Consider the following 20,118-nt stretch of genomic DNA (forward strand, 5'->3'; position numbering starts at 1 on the left):
GCTGGCAGCACATTTCAGTGACGAGGAATGGGTCGTAAAACTCGCTTACTTGTGCGACATATTCAACCTGCTCAATGAACTCAATCGGTCACTTCTGGGGAAAATGACAACTGTCTTCAAGTTGGCAGATAAAGTAGCTGCATTTAAAGCCAAACTGGATTTGTGGGGACAGCGCGTGAACAGAGGTATATTTGACATGTTTCAAACATTCGCAGGGATTTTGGAAGAGACTGAGCCCGAGCCTTCATTGTCCCAGCTGGTGCACGTACACCTGTCTTTGCTTTTAAAAGAGTTTGAGCACTACTTCCCAACCACAAAAGACCCACAAACTGCCAAGGAATGGATCCGCGACCCATTTGTCAAAAAAACAGGTGAATCCAGCATGTCTATGCAAGAAGAAGATCAACTGCTGGAGATCGCAAATGACGGCGGCCTTAAAAGTATGTTCGAGACAACAACTCTGCCGGTGTTCTGGATTAAAGTCACGGCAGAATACCCTGAAATCGCCACAACAGCATTGAAAACCCTGTTGCCATTTCCGACATCCTATTTGTGTGAAGCGGGATTTTCTGCAGTGACAGCAACCAAAACAAAATTACGGAGTAGACCGGACATAAGACATAAGCAACACACTTCGGGTGTCATTGTCTCCCATTACCCCTAGATGGGACCGTCTCGTTGCAGAGAAACAAGCTCAGGGCTCCCACTGATTTAGCGTTATGGTGAGTTGTATTTTTCATGCACTTTAAATTTGTTTTTGTGTTGTATCTTATTTTTAAGGCATGTTTAAACGTTACCATAGCGACCAGAGAGTGTTAGGGGGCAGAGAGGATGTTACTCATGTTATGTTGTTGGTGCGATGTTACGAGGACGCTGCTAATAAAGTTGCATACGAGTACACAGTGGATTCACGTTTATTATTATATTTTAAGAATACCACCGTTTTTATGCCGGTCGTATCATTTTATTTTGTGTATTTATCCGCAACACCTTAAAGGCCGGTCCGTGAAAATATTGTCTGACATTAAACCGGTCCGTGGCCCAAAAAAGGTTGGGGACCGCTGCTCTACTGTATTCTACAGATGTCTTCAGCAAGCTTACAGTAATGCAATGCTGTCAACATATTGTACAATGGTGAACATTGGACACTAAAATAATACTTTCTGTCTGTTAAACATTGTTTTTCTATTACCTCTATGGCTATTAAATGGCAATAGACATACCTCAATGCGTGTTACACAGCTTTAAAAGCGCTGTGGTGTTATAGCCTACCCAACATGCAAATGTAACTGGTTTTATTGTATTCTGGTGTTCTTTATTAACCACGTGGTCCAGACAGGGAGGAACGTGTATGCCATGCCATCAAAGCCATTAGCTAACATCAATAGTTAAAGAGGTTCACCATACTCTTTTAGTTTTAGCATGTATTCAAATCAGCCTTCATCAAATATTAACCATTAATTCTGTTTTTATTTCAAAGCTGCCTTTCATAAGACAACTCTTCTTTTTTTTTGAGTTACATCCAAATCTAAAACTCACTTTACATTCTCTTTGCTCACATAACCCGCTCCAGGAAACTGCGCTAAAGATGTCTGTATGTGTCACGGGTGTAGTAGGGATTGGACCAAAACGCAGTGGGAACGTGTAAACTCATCTTCTTATTTTATTAAAGAAGGAAAACAAAAAGAAACACGTATACAAAAACAACAAACGACCCTAAACAGTCCCATCAGGTGCACGAACACAAAACAGGAAACAACTACCCACAAATCCCATAGAAAAAACACCCCTCTTAAATAGGACCTTCAATTAGAAGCAACGAGGAGCAGCTGCTTCCAATTGAAGGTCAACCCAATAAACACCACATAGAAATAGACATACTAGAACTAACATTGAAATAGACTAACAAGACCCCGAAACACTCCAAACAAACACCCCCTGCCACGCCCTGACCAAACTACAATAACAAACAACCTCTTTTACTGGTCAGGACGTGACAGTATGTACTCTCAGGTTTCTGTAGAGCAGGACTAGGGTAATTTCAATTTTATCTCTACTGTACTTAGTTCAGGAAGTGAAAATGTGATGCAGCATATAGGGTAAGGTTTTACTGATTGTATGGTTTGTGCTACGGCATTGGTTCAGCAACCTTATTAGCCACCTGGGATTGACAAAGGTCTATTCACTTTTATTGCAGTGTATTTTGTTCTATTGTGTAGAAAAAGGGTATAGAAAAGAGGTGTATAAAGAGGAAAAAACATATTGTACTTTTAAGCTAATTCATTTCTCCATTTGTTTCCTGTTCCTACTCGTACCGTTGGGACCTTCTTCTGCACATAATACATCAAACTACCCATGACATGAGAGAAGAGAAATGGACGTTGACGTACCTGTATTAGGCTGTCAAACCTTCAATTTAGCAGATTATAGTTCCTCTCCACTCCTCCATGATGCATCGGCAGCAGGAGAGAATAGACTTTCATTTGAATACCTGCTTGTCACTTTGACTGGAACTTAAACAATTGTTCAGTAATGAGACAAATGTGTCTTGACAGTCCATGATGGAAAATAACACACCTTTTATTTAAACTAGGCAAGTCAGTCAAGAACAAATTATTATTTACAATGACAGCCTAGGAACAGTGGGTTATCTGCTTGTACAGAGGTAGAACAACAGATTTTTACTTTGTCAGCTCGGGGATTCAATCCAGCAACCTTCTGGTTACTGGCCCCACGCTCTAACCACTAGGCTATCTGTCACCCCTAATTGAGAGACAGCACCAGCAGTCTGGTGAATCATTGGGATTCATCTCTTTCATATCTGGGTAGCTGGGTAGAGACAACCGCAGATTCCTGGCAATGTGGGGGAAACGCATATAGAATAGACAATAGAAGAACACAGACTTCATCATTATCAGTCAAGTGCTTGATCTCAAATAGACCCTAACTGTAAATATTTCCACAACTGTGTTCACAACAGTTACGTTTTCAGGCCAATTTGGTGAGAATTTTCCCAATACAGAGTAGTAATAATAAATAATATCTGGGATCTCCTGGGAGACCTCCTCCAGAAATAGAATAGGTCTTAAAGCAGGCGGAATGATCCTCATTAAAATAGAACCAGTGGCTTATTCTATTTTTCCCCTTGGAATGAGTAAATCAAGATGATGTTTTCGACTCTGTCTGTGTGTATTTGTCTGTGTGTGCACTCGTGACTGATATGAAAAATCAAGCTTAAGGGAGAATGAGGAAGTAGGGTGTTGGTTGGTTGTGTCTGTGTGTATAATATTGTATGTGTTTGGGTGTGTAAGTGTGTGAGTGTGTGTTCAATGTGATTTTTATGCAGAGGGCTATGAGGAAGTAGTGTTGTTCTTTGTCCTCCTGGGACACGCACACACACACACACACACACACACACACACACACACACACACCAGATATTATGGGAAGTGGGAGGAGGAACATCTCTGTGTGTGTTTGTGTAGATGCTATGCTCTCAGGACAATGTTTGTAGGACAATTCCTAATCTGAACCCTCACCTGAATAACACCACCAAGTCAGGTACATTTATAACCAGGTACATTGTCAAAATGTTCATATCAGTTCAATCTGTACAGACCAGGGAGAAATATCCTGCAATGAACTTAAACTACCTTGAACTAACTACCCAGCTGCACAATAAAACCAAGTTAGAGGGCTATCTGAGGGTAGACTTTCTACCTAGATCTTAAATTACATCTATCTGTCATACTCTCTCTCTCCACTCGCTTACCCTCTCTCTCAGCCTCCCTTCCTCTTTCTCTCGTCGCAGAGTAGGACTAATGGCCTGCATGGTCTCTGTCTAGAATGATGAGTTGAAACTGAAATGTGAAAGACAACAGGATTAGCGGGAGGGAGGCAGACTGTTGATACAGTGTGGTGGTTTTACCTTTACAACACATTACCATGCTCAATTACTGCCTTCATCCCCGACCTTCAGAGGCTCACCCCAGGGCTGGAGGGGCGAACCGGGAGTGCTCAGGGTCTCTTTCTTTCAGAGGAGGGGGGAGGAGGTTGGAGTGAGAGGGTGGGAATGGGGGAGGTTGAGGGGGAGGTAGGTGGAGGAGGTTTGGGCAGTGACCATGTGTTGTAATAGTCCCAGGCTTCGTCTGCCGCTGTGAGGGACGTGTGTCACAGACAGGCAGATTGTTCAAAAGGACAAGGTGCCCGCGGCAAGCAGGCGCATGGAAGATGGTTTCAGTTTGGGCGACGCTGCGAGTCCTGCTTCACATATGGCCCAAAAGTGCCAGCGGATGTCTGACTGTCTCCCTTGACTGTCTGTGTCCCTGTCTACCTGTCTGTCTTTCTGCCTTTCTGAGTGCAGGGTCTGTAGGATGTAGTACTGACTGGGCTAAAGGGAAGTGGAATGGAGGAGGGTGGGAAGGAAGAGTAGAGTGGAGTGGGATGGAGGAGGGTGGGAGAGAGAAGAGCGGAGTGGGAGGGAGGAGGGTGGGAGAGAGGAGGAGAGGGATGTAGGGCATTGGGGTAGGAAGCTGGTCTGGGGAGGATGGAGGGAAACCTGTGGCCCCACATGATTGAGAACTTGATTGAAGTTTACGGTCATCTCTGTCCACGCACTTCGAGGCTGCGTTAAAACAATGACTGCTAAATGATCCAAGACCAGCTCAGTTAATCCCTACCATTGTTACAATGAGTCATCATAATGCTGCATCAAATATACATGATCTTAGGGGCATTGGCAAACATGATGTAAATAATTGAATTTATGTACCCCTAATTGCACCGAATACATCTGTTTATCCTACAGCTATTGTAAGCAGTAATCATGAGGCTATAAACCAGTTACACTGTTAGCACTGAGGCGGTGTGCAATTGTAGGAAGACCACTTTATGTAAATAACATGAGTAAGTCTACCTCTGATAAGCTTCCCAGTAAAGCATTAAAAACAATCAAGCAACCCAGAAAAGTGCTAAAAACAGCCCATATTAACATACGTAGCCTAAGAAACAAGGTCCATGAAGTCAATAACTTGCTTGTAACAGATGACATTCATATTCTGACTATCTCTGAAACTCACTTAGATAATACCTTTGATGATACAGTGGTAGCAGTACATGGTTATAACATCTACCGAAAAGACAAATGCCAACGGAGGCGGTGTTGCAGTTTATATTCAGAACCACATTCCTGTAAAGCTTAGAGGCGATCTAATGTTAAATTCTGTTGAAGTAATATGGCTACAGGTTCATCTGCCTCACCTAAAGCCCATTCTTGTGGGAAGCTGCTATAGACCACCAAGTGCTAAAAGTCAGTATCTGGATAATATGTGTGAAATGCTTGATAATGTATGTGATATCAACGGAGAAGTATATTTTCTGGGTGATTTGAGGGATCGGCGTCCCGTCAACGGGACAGTTGTAAATCATGCAGCGCCTTTTGTCACCATCGCAGATTTTAGAGAAACAACAAATGTCGGTACATTTAACACTATCAATAAGGCAGGTCCTACAGGCCCTAGTTTTGTCGCACCTTGACTATTGTTCAGTCGTGTGGTCAGGTGGCACAAAAAAAGGACTTAGGAAAATTGCAATTGGCTCAGAACAGGGCAGCACGGCAGGCCCTTGGATGTACACAGAGAGCTAATATTAATATGCATGTCAATCTCCCCTGGCTGAAAGTGGAGGAGAGATTGACTTCGTCATTACTTTTATTTATGAGAGGTATTGACAAGTTGAATGCACCGAGCTGTCTGTCTAAACTACTGGCACACAGCTTGGACACCCATGAGCTCAGAGGTCACTTCACAGTCCCCAAGTCCAGAAAAGACTATGGGAGGCACATAGTACTGCATAGAGCCATGACTACATGGAACTCTATTCCACATCAAGTAACTGACGCAGGCAGTAAAATTAGATAATAAAAAAACACCTTATGGAACAGCGGAGACTGTGAAGCAACACAAACATCGGCACAGACACATGCACACACACACTATACATACACATGGATTTAGTACTGTAGATATGCGGTATTGGTGGCGTTGGGGCCTGAGGGCACACTGTGTTGTGAAATCTGTGAATGTATTGTACATTTTTTAAATTGTATAAACTGCCTTAATTTTGCTGGACCCCTTTACAGTTTTTTTCAATTGTTTAAGCACAATTTTGAAAACAGGGCCCGGTTTGTCAAAACACTACACACAATTAGCACAACCCTACGCCAAAGTAGCACAACACTTCAGATCATTTGCAAAATGGAACACTTTTGTCAAAACTATACACGACTTCATAAAAACAATATTTTGTTACCATACGAAACACACACATTTCATATGACTTCAATCTTTTTGAACCAGTTACACTGCTGTTGCTAACCTAAAACACTTTTAGCAAGTCTAATTGTCAGTGATTAGAGTACTGTAAATGAAGTACAGAGAAAGTGCAACTATACAAACACTACACAAGACCAATGCTGCAGACTGAGGAAAATATCATTTATTTCTCTCCATATACCCAAATCAGTCAACATGGAGAATCACAACAAAACATGTCCCAGTTTTCATGCTACTACAGTAGTGTGCATAACACTGTTAGCTCAGCAAACAGACAAACGTAAAATACTGTATCCAGTACAGGTTACAATTACAGTAAATAACAACAAACAAAAAATAATCTGAAAAAAACGGACAATATTGTACAGAAAATACTACAGTAAACATACTATACATTATCTCTTCGCCTAGCTGGATCTGGCCAGAGAATTTCATCAACATCACAAGCAATATCCTCATTAGCAAGACAACGCGGGAAGAACCGTCTTGAATGTCGAATCCATCCTTGCACAGCTGCGGCGTCGACTTGGTCACAGGCGTCCTCCATGGCCTGAATGAGGGGTACCTGGGGCTGGAGATCGTAAACCTTCCACCGCCATGCAGAGAAAAACTCTTCAATAGGGTTTAGAAACGGAGAGTATGGTGGAAGGTATAGTACTGTCAACTGTGGATGGTGTTGAAACCAGTTCTGGACCAAAGCAGAGCGGTGGAATGTCACATTGTCCCAGATGACAGTATTGCATCTGGTGCATTTCATTACCTGCTGTGACGATGTGGTGCAATCGGTCCAAAAATGCGAGAATGTGAGGTGTGTTGTAAGGGCCCATTTTGGCATGACGGAGGGGAACCCCATGCTGTGAAATGGCAGCGCAAAGGGTGTTGTTACCCCCACGTTGCCCTGGGATATTGATTATAGCCCTGTGGCCAATGATATTTCTGCCTCTCCTTCTTGCTTTTGTGAAGTTGAACCCTGCCTCATCAATATATATGAATTCATGCAGGATTTCCTCTGCATCCATCTGCAAACCTCCCTGAAATACAGTGAAAGACAAGATTGTGTAGTTCAGGATAGGTCTAGTATACAGTCAATGTAAAAAAGTAATGTGTGCAGTATGTAACATCACAGTGCTAAAGTGAACAATACAAACCTCCACATACTCATGCCGCAGCCGTTTGACCCTCTGAATTCCGCTCAAAAGGCACTCGATAAAGTTGTTTCATTTGAACTTGATGTCTTTTCAGGATGCGTGCCAGTGTTGACTGAGAGACCTGATGGACATTATTGAAAATGGCATGGTCACCGATAATGTTGGCTTGTAGTTCTCTGAGCCTGATAGCATTATTTGCCAAAACCATGTTTATTATCTCTCTCTCTCTTGTTCTTGCATGAATATGGGCCCCCTTCCTCCTTGTCGTTCCCGACCCTCAATCCTATGTAGAGAATAATACATGTAACTTACTGTACAATGTCACAGGAAGGGGTATCACAAGTGCTGATATGGTGCATACAATAAGCGGCTGATTACTGTAACTGTAGACAGATCTTCTTTTACCTGTTTTCCTGTCAATGTCCTTATGACAGATGCCACTGTATATCTGCTAAGATTTGGCTGAACTCTCAGTCCAGCCTCCCTCAGCGTCAATCCGTGGTTCACAACATGGTCCACTAGTGTTGCACGAATGTCATTTGATAAGTTCGGTCCTCTTCTTCTTTGTGCACGTTCTCCTCCTGCTTCAGGTCTTCCTCGACCTCTGGCTCGGGCCCGGCCTCTGCCTCTTACTCTAACTCCTTCTCCTCCTCTGTGTACTCCTCCTCTCATCCTCACTCTTCTTCTGACTCCTTCCATTTTGGTTGAAGGCAGGTGAACCTACCTGCTGCATTTTTATAGTGCTTAAACCTGATTGGTGTGTCTACAATTTAGCAATCATGTGTTTGTGCACTTGAAGGCTGTGTTTAACAGATTGGCTCATAGGTGTGGTAATTTGACAGTCAGTGCTTTGGAATTGCAAGGAAGTGACATCATGATATACTTCTGTGTCTGACGTATACAAGTGTTTAGTGTTTTGCAAATCACTGTGTGTAATGTTTTGCAAATAGTGTGAAGCTGACAATGTGCTTACAGTTGTGAAAATCTAGCCTTGTGTTTTGCTCCTTGAGTGTAAGGTTTAGCTAATTGTGGGAAAAGTTTAATTTTAGTGTGTAAGCAATCGTAAAAAACTGTAAGAGTAGCTGCTGCTTTGGCAGCAGCTAATGGGGATCCATAATAAATACAAATGCAAATACAAATACAAAATACAAAAATCTTCTCTGACTTTCTAACTTCCTTTTCATCTCTCATCTTGCTGGAGTGACATTTCCAGTAAAGGCTCTGGTTGGAGAAAGATTTTGGATATGACATGTATCTGTATAAAAACACTGGAGGCATGTTGGAATTGTGTATCAGTTAGGCTTAGGCCTAGATTATCCTTGCCATTTTATTTGTACAGTAGAGTATAGTCAATTGTTACTAAAAGATCTGTAAGAAAAACATGTTTTGTTGCTTAATCTTTTACATTTTACGTCTTTGGATCGACAGTAGGCCTAATTTGTATTGATTGACTGTCCCAAAACATCACCTACTGTAAATACTGTACCTGTTGGTAGTAACATTTTGATCAGTTGAAAGGCTTCCTATTCATATCGTACTCAATACCAGCACAGCATTAAGAGTTTGTATTTGAGTCTGAGGTATTTCCCACATTCTGGAATCAAGGCCTAAGCTTACTAAACTAACTGTCCTCTGAGCTCAAAAGGTAAATCATAGTTGTTTCTCTCTGGGCGTCGCTCAACCACCGGATCCTTTCTTCTGATTGGCTGCTGCGGGGCAGTCATGTCCCTCCCACTTCCCTGTTGGAGAAGAAAGCTGTGTCAAGAAGGTGAGAGACATGACGATACTATATAGCACTGTAAGCCAAATCCTAACTTGAAATGATTTTGACACGATACTTCCCATCCAATCTCTATGTTATTTGGAAAAAACTCAAGGTGATAAAATACATCTAGTCCAATATGTGAAACTATAAGGGTCATCACCCCTCAGGGATCAATAACTAGTACTTTATCCCAGTGGGGTTGTGCTGACCTGAGGGTAACTGGGTGGTGGTGGTCTCCACTCTCGCCTCTGCTCTGGTAACCTGGGGTCAAACTGGGAAGGAGGCAGTGGGAGAGACAACCTCAGCACGTCCTGATACATGCCCCAGTCTCTCACCTCCTCATACTCATGGCCTATGGGTTCTAGTGGGTAGCAGCGGCCATCTTGAAAAAGAGAGCCAAAGAGGTAATTTGAAGTTAAACAGAGAAATGTCTCTGTCTTTTCTCTTGTGATGTATTATTCATAGTTAGTATTTTGGTGTCTCTCACCTTGCCCTTGTGCTCCCTCGGGGTGGGGGTAGAGAGACGGGCGGTAGTCACTGGTGGGGTAGTAGTAGTGGGAGCTCTCCTCGGAGGACAAAGACCATAGGTGAAAAACCTAGACAGATGCTGTACTGTACAGTCGCGGCCAAAAGTATTGAGAATGACACAAATATTAATTTCCAAAGTTTGCTGCTTCAGTGTCTTTAGATATTTTTGTCAGATGTTACTATGGAATACTGAAGTATAATTACAAGCATTTCTTAAGTGTCATAGGCTTTTATCGACAATTACATGAAGTTGATGCAGAGTCAATATTTGCAGTGTTGACCCTTCTTTTTCAAGACCTCTGCAATCTGCCCTGGCATGCTGTCAATTAACTTCTGGGCCACATCCTGACTGATGGCAGCCCATTCTTGCATAATCAATGCTTGGAGTTTGTCAGAATTTGTGGGATTTTGTTTGTCCACCCGCCTCTTGAGGATTGACCACAAGTTCTCAATGGGATTAAGGTCTGGGGAGTTTCCAGGCCATGGACCCAAAATATCGATGTTTTGTTCCCCGAGGCACTTAGTTATCACTTTTGCCTTATGGCAAGGTGCTCCATCATGCTGGAAAAGGCATTGTTCATCACCAAACTGTTCCTGGATGGTTGGGAGAAGTTGCTCTCGGGGGGATGTGTTGGTACCATTCTTTATTCATGGCTGTGTTCTTAGGCAAAATTGTGAGTGAGCCCACTCCCTTGGCTGAGAAGCAACCCCACACATGAATGGTCTCAGGATGCTTTACTGTTGGCATGACACAGGACTGATGGTAGCGCTCACCTTGTCTTCTCCGGACAAGCTTTTTTCCAGATGCCCCAAACAATCGGAAAGGGGATTCATCAGAGAAAATGACTTTACCCCAGTCCTCAGCAGTCCAATCCCTGTACCATTTGCAGAATATCAGTCTGTCCCTGATGTTTTTCCTGGAGAGAAGTGGCTTCTTTGCTTCCCTTCTTGACACCAGGCCATCCTCCAAAAGTCTTCACCTCACTGTGCGTGCAGATGCACTCATACCTGCCTGCTCCCATTCCTGAGCAAGCTCTTTACTGTTGGTACCCCGATCCCGCAGCTGAATCAACTTTTGAACCGCTCTCCTTGAAGTTCGAGATCATCCGATAAATGGTTGATTTGGGTGCAATCTTACTGGCAGCAATATCCTTGCCTGTGAAGCCCTTTTTTTGTGCAAAGCAATGATGACGGCCCGTGTTTCCTTGCAGCTAACCATGGATGACAGAGGAAGAACAATGATTCCAAGCACCACCCTCCTTTTGAAGCTTCGAGTCTGTTATTCGAACTCAATCAGCATGTCCTCGTCATCACTCACACCTGTGTTAACGAGAGAATCACTGACATGATGTCAGCTGGTCCTTTTGTGGCAGGCCTGAAATGCAGTGGAAATGTTTTTGGGGATTCAGTTCATTTGCATGGCAAAGAGTGACTCTGCAATTAATTGCAATTCATCTGATCACTCTTCATAACATTCTGGAGTATACACAAATTGCCATCATACAAACTGAGGCAGCAGACTTTGTGAAAATTAATATTTGAGTCATTCTCAAAACTTTTGGCCACGACTGTACATGGTGACTCTGTACAGAGACACCTGACAAACAGTATATTTTGTTGCCTAGACTAGATGTATTGTATTATAACTGAAGGTTAGCTAACATCTCTGAGGAGAATTTGCTTGCATTAGAGCCTATTCTAACCATAGTCTCTTTCTGACGGTGTTGTTATATTCTACTTAACATTTTTCTGCAGGGTTCACAGCCTTGTTGGCCTTTTACAATGTGCAATTTCACCAGGATCGAAGTGTATTTTGAATGCTAATTGTGGGCTATCGATCTCCCTTTCCTACTCTGAGAACAGCCAAAGGTGTTTATTAGTTTATCTCTCCTCTGTTTCCCTCGTTATGCCTGACTCCTCCACTTCCTCTCTTCTGACCGATCTCCCCCTTCCTTAATCCTTCCTTTTCTGCTCACCTCTCCACCTCTGTGTGCTAGCATCCTCCTACCTCTCATCCCTCCTGTTTTCTCACTTTATTCTTCTCCTATTCCTCTCTAAGCCCCTCCCGCTCTCTTTATTTTGTCAACTTCCTCTTCTATCCCCTTCATCCACCACTCTACCTTACTGTGTTTTTCACTCTCTCTATTATCTCTCTCTCTGTCATCCCCCTTTCTCCCTCTTTCCTCTCCTTACTCCCTCTTTCCTCTCCTTACTCCCTCTCCTCAGTTGTGCAACTTACTAAGTATCCCCCTTTTCCCCCTCTCTTTCCTCCACCCCGCCTCTCCCCACCTCCTCCTCCCCCTCTCTCTCCTCTTACCCCAGCGTAGCTCTCGTAGACGCTGCTGTCTGGTTCTGATCCGCTGTCGATGAGGAGGGTGCACTGGGCCGCAGGATTCACCAGCTCTCTGACCTCGTACCTGGTGGAGCTGCTGGCAGTGGACACAGTGGACCTGGATATGACAGACAGAACAAAGCGTCTAACCTCCTCCATTCTTTTTACATCTTTTTTTAATTAGAAAACACAGCATCACATCCCGACTCCCCAACCACCCACCGACATCCTCCCATCTCACTCTTTTATTTTGTTTCCTTCCCATTTTTAAATTAAGACATATCAACATCATCCAATCAACACCCTCCATCCCATCACCCACCCACTCATCGTATGTCACTCTTTCTTAATCCTCAGGGAGAAAATAGCTACATACAAAGACGTACACAACAGTACAGTGCACAAGAGCATAGCACTGTCAATGCCATATGGCGTATTGCATTTTGAGTATATTTGGATGTGACACCTGTACTTGCGCTGTTGCTTTGCCCCCTAATTGCAAATTTAGACTGACAGGAGCGTCTGCTTTACTCTTCTGTTGCTACATTACATCATACGTCACAGGGTCCTGTAGTTTTGCTGTTGTGGGTGCTGGGTGTGGTCTGTCAGTAGGGCAGGGTTTAGGCCTCTGAGGGGATTGGACGTATAGTCATTTGTCTGTAACCACTGGACTGGATTGGGTGCTGACTAGCCTGGACACACAGAGCCTGGACACGCTGACTAGCCTGGACACACTAAGATGATGACTCACCCATCTCCTTTACTCTTCTTCCCATCTGAAACACTGCTTTTACTCTCTGGAGAAGAGAGGGAGGGAGAGTGAGAGAGAGGGAGAGAAAGTGATGGCGAGAGAGAGAGAGAGAGAGAGAGGGTGGGGGATGAATAAGTGGGATAGGGGCACTATTGAAGAAGTAAAAGAGATCTGACAGAGAAGGATGGATGAAGAAATAGAGAAGTGTGTGAGGACGAAGGGTGGAGAGGAGAGAGTGAGATGAGAGGTATGTGAGATAGGCGACCTGACAGTTGCAGGGAACGGAAACTGAGGGAGACAGATATAGAGATAAAGGAAGTAAGGGATGGAGGGAGAGAGAGAGGGAGGGGGAGAGAGACAAAATATAAAATAAATTAGATGAAGGGAAAGATAGAGGGAAGAAGTGACAGTCTTGGAGGATGGTTGCAGAGGGAGGGAGGAACAGATGGGTGTGTTTGGAGGGAAAGGAGGAAGAGAAGAGATAAGAGGACACTGAGAGAAATGGCGGGAGAGAGAAAAAAAGAAAGAAATGAGAGATTCATTAAGATTCAGGCTCAACTCTTTGGTGACTTGGGCAGAGGTTTCTGAGACTGAGATGCAGAAGAAAACAGTCACACAACCTTGACCATGGTATTGCCATGGTTACCTGTCTGGCCCCGCCTCTTCTTCCACCTCAGACACAGGAAGCAGCCCAGCCAGTTGAGAGCCAGCAGCGGAGCCCCACCAACCACCGCCATGATCACAGTCTGATACAGCGACAACCCTCTCGTCTCTGGTTTACAAGAGAACCAAGAACAGGAATGAGTTGATCCACCATGGTGACATCATAGGAAGCAAGATCCAGGAACAGGGTGTTCGGTTGTAAATAATTGTGGTTTGTATGATTAATAGCTTTTGTGTGATTAAAGGGGAAGTAGAATGAGGCCTTAAGTCTTTGGGGGTGTTTTTGTATTGTAAGGTGATAGTAAAAGTAGAGAAAAAGGGTTAGTTGATATTAGTGAGTATGTAGTTTTAGATAACTGTCTGTTAGGGTTCCGGTGACTGGAAACCACAGATATTTTCAATGGCCTAAACAGCAACAAGATAAGAGGAAGTGGTGCCAACATTGGTTGGGATGACTGAAACTCCTGGGTCATGGTTAGCAGCAGACCATGTCCGTAAGCTCAGTGGAAAGTGCTGTGTGATGTGAGTGGAAAACTACTGATATATAATTGTATGGGTGGGGAGCTTTGCTTGGATATAAGAGTGCTGCGCCACTCGAAAGGCACGTACAGTGGGGGAAAAAAGTATTTGATCCCCTGCTAATTTTGAACGTTTGCCCACTTACAAAGAAATGATCAGTCTATAATTTTAATGGTAGGTTTATTTGAACAGTGAGAGACAGAATAACAACAAAAAAATCCAGAAAAACGCATGTCAAAAATGTTATAAAATGATTTGTATTTTAATGAGGGAAATAAGTATTTGACCCCTCTGCAAAACATGACTTAGTACTTGGTGGCAAAACCCTTGTTGGCAATCACAGAGGTCAGACGTTTCTTGTAGTTGGCCACCAGGTTTGCACACATCTCGGGAGGGATTTTGTCCCACTCCTCTTTGCAGATCTTCTCCAAGTCATTAAGGTTTCGAGGCTGACGTTTGGCAACTTGAACCTTCAGCTCCCTCCACAGATTTTCTATGGGATTGAGGTCTGGAGACTGGCTAGGCCACTCCAGGACCTTAAAGCTCTTCTTCTTGAGCCACTCTTTTGTTGCCTTGGCCGTGTCTTTTGGGTCATTGTCATGCTGGAATACCCATCCACAACCCATTTTCAATGCCCTGGCTGAGGGAAGGATGTTCTCACCCAAGATTTGACGGTACATGGCCCCGTCCATCGTCCCTTTGATGCAGTGAAGTTGTCCTGTCCCCTTAGCAGAAAAACACCCCCAAAGCATAATGTTTCCACCTCCATGTTTGACGGTGGAGATGGTGTTCTTGGGTTCATAGGCAGCATTCCTCCTCCTCCAAACACGGCGAGTTGAGTTGATGCCAAAGAGCTCCATTTTGGTCTCATCTGACCACAACACTTTCACCAGTTGTCCTCTGAATCATTCAGATGTTCATTGGCAAACTTCAGACGGGCATGTATATGTATTCTTGAGCAGGGGGACCTTGCGGGTGCTGCAGGATTTCAGTCCTTCACGGCGTAGTGTGTTACCAATTGTTTTCTTGGTGACTATGGTCCCAGCTGCCTTGAGATCATTGACAAGATCCTCCCGTGTAGTTCTGGGCTGATTCCTCACCGTTCTCATGATCATTGCAACCCCACGAGGGGAGATCTTGCATGGAGCCTCAGGCCGAGGGATATTGACAGTTCTTTTGTGTTTCTTCCATTTGCGAATAATCACACCAACTGTTGTCACCTTCTCACCAAGCTGCTTGGCGATGGTGTTGTAGCCCATTCCAGCCTTGTGTAGGTCTACAATCTTGTCCCTGACGTCCTTGGAGAGCTCTTTGGTCTTGGCCATGGTGGAGAGTTTGGAATCTGATTGATTGATTGCTTCTGTAGACAGGTGTCTTTTTTACAGGTAACAAGCTGCGGTTAGGAGCACTCCCTTTAAGAGTGTGCTCCTAATCTCAGCTCGTTACCTGTATAAAAGACACCTGGGAGCCAGAAATCTTTTTGATTGAGAGGGGGTCAAATACTTATTTCCCTCATTAAAATGCAAATCAATTTATAACATTTTTTAAATGCATTTTTCTGGATATTTTTGTTGTTATTCTGTCTCTCACTGTTCAAATAAACCTACCATTAAAATTATAGGTTGATCCTTTCTTTATCAGTGGGCAAACGTACAAAATCAGCAGGGGATCAAATACTTTTTTCCCCCACTGTATATGGCTGCACCATTCGACAGGCACCCATTACAGCTGTTGCTCTTTGGGATTAAACAACTGAACTTCACTCTGAGTTTTGACTCTTTTGTGGTAGATACGTTTATTGCATATTGAGTCAAACTTATTAAGGGATAATAATAATCAGAATGTAAGGCGGTCTCTCACTTCCTTTATTGATAGAAGACTAACACAAGGAAAGAAGGTAGCATTTATGACCACGGCTGCCATTACTACAGTACCATTACTCAAAGAGCACACATTTAAGGGCCTTGGAGGTGCATACTGTACATTAACATGATTTAGCCAAATGAAGATAGCTGCTTAGAAAATAGCCATTTTCCACAGTCCCAAAAAATATGAAATAAACTTACCCTCCCCTAAGGGATCCTCTTCCTGGACTGCTCCTTCCCACTCTGGTTAGAAGAACCATGGAAGACAGGGGGAAAAAAACATCAATGCTGTTCTTACGCTGCAAAATAAACCTGGGTCAAATGTCAAATGACATCCTATTCCCAATATAGTGCCAAGATTATTAATGTTCTACAAAATGGGGCATAGGATGTCATTAGAGACATAACCTGATCTCAATACCAGCTGGGCAGGTGTCCAAACCATCTAATGTCCGACCATTGTGCCTCTCCTAGCAAGGACCCAGAAGTCATGTTGTGAACTTGCTCTAGACTGACCCTTGGTGGTGATGGTGAGTACTGAGTTGTTGTCGGCGTAGCCGCTCTCTCCCATGGAGTTGAGTGCGTTGACAGAAAAGTTGTATGTAGTGGCGGGGGACAGGCCTGTCACAATGAAGATGTTTGCTCTTGGAGGGAACACATCCACGTAGAGGAAACTCACAGAGTCAGCCCAACGGTATCTGTTAATTAACAGTATCTTAGTCAGTACATGGATGGGCTCTAACCTGAAAGGAGTGAAATGGAATTGACCCTTGATCCAGACCTGTTCCTAATATCCCTATCAAGGATGTGTTGGTTGCTTATGAATGCAAAGAAGAGATCACAATATTTGACACATCATGTCCGGCCAAACTGTAGTCAATGCTCTCTCACCTGACACGGAATCTCTGCTCCAAGCCCCCATCGAAGCCTGGGATCCATTCTAGAGTTGCAGAGGTATGTGTGAAGCTGACCAGGCGGAACTCTGAGGGAGGATCTGGTTGATCTGTGTGTTAGAGAGAGATGGAAGGTAAGAGAAAGAGATGGGGGGGGGGGGTGAAGAGAAAAGGAGAGAGATTTGGGGAAAAAACAGGGTGGGAAAAATGTAGAGAGAGGGAAAGAGAGAGAGAAAGAAGGGGGGGGTAGAATGAAGGGTAGGTGAAATAGGAGAATAGAAAGGATAAACAAGAGAGAATGACAGAGGAAGAGAGCAGAAGAGAATGAGAGAGTTCAGCACTAGAATGAGAGAGAAAAGCTGTGCTTGCAGGCATGCTGTTTGCAGAGTAAATCATGTCCATTATCAGTTCCGCTCATAAGATACGAGGTTAGAGGGGTCAGTCTTATTTGGATCTGTCTTTTTTTAATCCAAACTGCGGCAGCGAGGCGGGCATGGATAGAGAGAATACAGCCTTCTTTCCTTTCCCGGCCTTCTGATGATAAGAAGCATATAACATTTATATCGCTGCGTCAGATTATGAATATTCAAGGCAGTAAAAAAAACAGAGGGAGAGAAAAAAACAGCAGTGAATATTGGATTGTATTTCACGCTTTTAAACATTAAATGTGTCCAATGGAGGCTGGGGGGCTTGCTGGGAGCAGGGGCCGTGTTGACATCGCCGGGGTAGGAATACACTTGCTAGTGAGCCAGAGGGCGACTCAGCCTATCTGACAGAGAGGGGAATTAGAGCTATAGGGAGGGGATAAAGGAGAGATACTCCATAGAAATGACATAGCTAAAGGGTGTCTGACACTGAGGACTTGCTCTTCCTACCGTCGAGAGAGACTGAACATTTTCTCTATAAGCTGGAGGGTCCTCCCACACTAATAAAATCGTGGACAAGGCAGCACATACACAAATGCCCAAACACTACTTTATGAGAGGACGTAGTTAAATTAGGACCAATGGGACTCTAGCAGTTGGCTGTAAAGTACGTGTTTTACATCATAGCAACATCCCTGGGCCCTGATGTCTGACCTAAACTCTGACCTTTTACCCATTCACACACACACACACACACATACTGGTGCTGAGCAGTTGGATGTTGAGTGTGTCTTCTCCCAGAGTGTTGCGAGCGGTGCAGGTGAATACTGCGTAGTCCAGCGCTGCACTCACATTCACCACGGTAACCGTGCTGGTGTGTAATGAGCCCTCCCTAACTGTCTTCTCCTGGTACCTGCAGTACACGCACGCGCACACACACACACACACACACACACACACACACACACACACACACACACACACACACAATATGGCTATAGGGCAGACAGCAGGCACTGTGACAGGTATTTGCATAGGGAGAGGCAAAGTCCCAAATTAAGATTTAATGGTGAGATACTGAATGAATGTATAAACTATGGAAACGAATCTAGTTATCCACCATCATGAATATTTTGCCACATTCTCATGACACAGTAGTTTAAAGTTTTTACATTGTTAGGGATGTGTGTGGCTATGTTTGATTATGTGTGTGTGTGTGGAACGGGGAGAAGGTGAGAACCAGATGGAGAGTGAGGGGTGGGATGTGATGTGCTCTCACCTAGGGTGTATGAAGTCTATGGGCAAGCCGTTTTTAGCCCAGGAGAAGTGGAGCCGCGGGATGCCCTCTCCCTGGCACACCACCTCAGCTGTTCTGGTGCCATCCCCTCTGCTCGCCACCTTATTCCACTGAGGCCCCTTCTGGAGCTCTGGCTTAACTACACAGGAAAGGACAAACATACAGCCAGAGATGTTCACATTGTACATGTACAAACAGAAATGGATAGACAGAAACATGGAATACATGCAAATGAATACAGATATGCATAGACATAATGAATGGTGTCACGCAAACAAAGACACCCACAACCCTTTTCCACTCCATTGCACCCATGATGTATTCACACTACATGATTGATAGATCTTGGTAGAGTTCGTTAGACCCACAGCGCACCACCAGCTGGACTGCCACGCTGGCAGGGGGCGCTATATTGTTGTCGGCAGTGCACTGGTAGCGTCCGGCGTGGGCCCGAGTCGCCCCTTGGATGGTCAGCTGCCCAGTGGCCTCATCCTGGCTCTGCTCCCCCATCTCTTCCATCTCCCCCTCGCCCTGAGGAAGACAGAGAGAGGGGTAAACGAGAGGAAGGCAAGAGGATAGGAAGACAGGAGGACAGCATGCACATCTTCGTACACCCCACCCTCTCCTGTGCAAGATCAGTGCAGGTACTCCAAGGGGAGCGGAGAAAGAGAAAGAGAGAGCGAAAAAGAGTAAAAGAGAGAAAAAAGAGAGCAGTAGATACAGGGAAGAGAGCATACGTTGATGAATGTGCCCTTTAGTCGCCGTGCCGTAATGAAAGCAATTTTTCTGGATTTGGGCCAAGTGTGGAGCCGGGAGCCAGGAGAGGTGGGGCGGAAGGATAGTTAGAGCCGCTGAAATATGGCACGTCTCTGCATTTAAGAGGGGAGTGATAAACGGTAAGAAATGGTCAAATAAAAGAAAGGAGGCCAGATAAAGGGAAATGAAATGAGAAGAAAGGAGAGGTGAGATGAGATGGGGATATGGGGATTCTCACCAGCCATTTCCAGGAGAACATGTCAGTGTTGATGATGGGGTTGGCATCTGCTACACAAAACAGGTCTGCTGTCTCCCCCACGTCCACGTACACTGGGTCCTTCTCCATCTTCACACTAGGGGCATCTGGGGAGTAGGCAATAAGAAAGTAGGACGAGAGAAACAGTAGGAAAGTACATTTCTACTTTAGAACTTAAGGAACAATCAGTCACTCACCACCCACTGTCTTCCAGCTCTCTCTGTAATTCTATTCATTCCATTGTATTATATTCCATTCTATTCTATTCCATTCTATTCTATTCTATGCATCACTGATCCTACAGACACCCTCTACATACTGTAACTAATGACCTTTCTCTAAGTGACCACTTTACATTAAATATTTGCCAATCAATTTAACCCCAGTTTATTTTAGAACTGTCCCAACCCCCTACTGTCAGACACCCCTTCCCAATTCAATGTCCCTAAATTGGGCCATATCACCCTGGAGGTTCCCCATTGCATGCCGCCTGTCCTCCACTTTAACTTTGAGCGACACAGAGGCAGGCAGGGTGCAGTCATCATGGCCCACTTTCCCTCCTTCCATCCCTCCTTCAGTCAGTCACTATGTCCTGGATACGGCAGCACTATAACTCCACCAACATACTGCAGTGTAATCCCTTTCCAC

At 44.3% G+C, this 20,118-nt stretch overlaps 1 protein-coding gene and 1 long non-coding RNA gene across 5 annotated transcripts in view; one reads left to right on the plus strand and one right to left on the minus strand.

Annotated features, from left to right (window-relative positions):
• Window positions 1–12,907, plus strand: LOC123743146 (uncharacterized). The gene is made up of 2 exons (XR_006769945.1): window positions 1–722; window positions 12,096–12,907. It is a non-coding gene; the product is annotated as an uncharacterized lncRNA (long non-coding RNA).
• Window positions 8,760–20,118, minus strand: part of nphs1 (NPHS1 adhesion molecule, nephrin) — a 62,816-nt gene continuing 51,457 nt past the window's right edge. The window contains exons 18-30 of one of the 4 annotated variants that reach the window (XM_045718654.1): window positions 19,453–19,577; window positions 18,827–18,989; window positions 18,441–18,597; window positions 17,923–18,074; window positions 16,795–16,906; window positions 16,420–16,601; window positions 16,105–16,146; window positions 13,503–13,628; window positions 12,857–12,902; window positions 12,091–12,223; window positions 9,733–9,808; window positions 9,455–9,627; window positions 8,760–9,219 (exon numbers count right to left, since the gene is read on the minus strand). In XM_045718654.1, coding sequence (XP_045574610.1) covers window positions 9,097–9,219; window positions 9,455–9,627; window positions 9,733–9,808; window positions 12,091–12,223; window positions 12,857–12,902; window positions 13,503–13,628; window positions 16,105–16,146; window positions 16,420–16,601; window positions 16,795–16,906; window positions 17,923–18,074; window positions 18,441–18,597; window positions 18,827–18,989; window positions 19,453–19,577 — 1,610 coding nt within the window. In that variant the 3' untranslated portion in view covers window positions 8,760–9,096. Of the gene's footprint in view, window positions 9,220–9,454; window positions 9,628–9,732; window positions 9,812–12,090; window positions 12,224–12,856; window positions 13,349–13,502; window positions 13,629–16,104; window positions 16,147–16,419; window positions 16,602–16,794; window positions 16,907–17,922; window positions 18,075–18,440; window positions 18,598–18,826; window positions 18,990–19,452; window positions 19,578–20,118 lie in introns of those variants that run through there. The other 3 variants (XM_045718653.1, XM_045718656.1, XM_045718655.1) reach the window with 3 other exon arrangements.

This window comes from Salmo salar, chromosome ssa05 (genome assembly GCF_905237065.1).
Source record: "Salmo salar chromosome ssa05, Ssal_v3.1, whole genome shotgun sequence".
Lineage (NCBI taxonomy): Eukaryota > Metazoa > Chordata > Actinopteri > Salmoniformes > Salmonidae > Salmo > Salmo salar.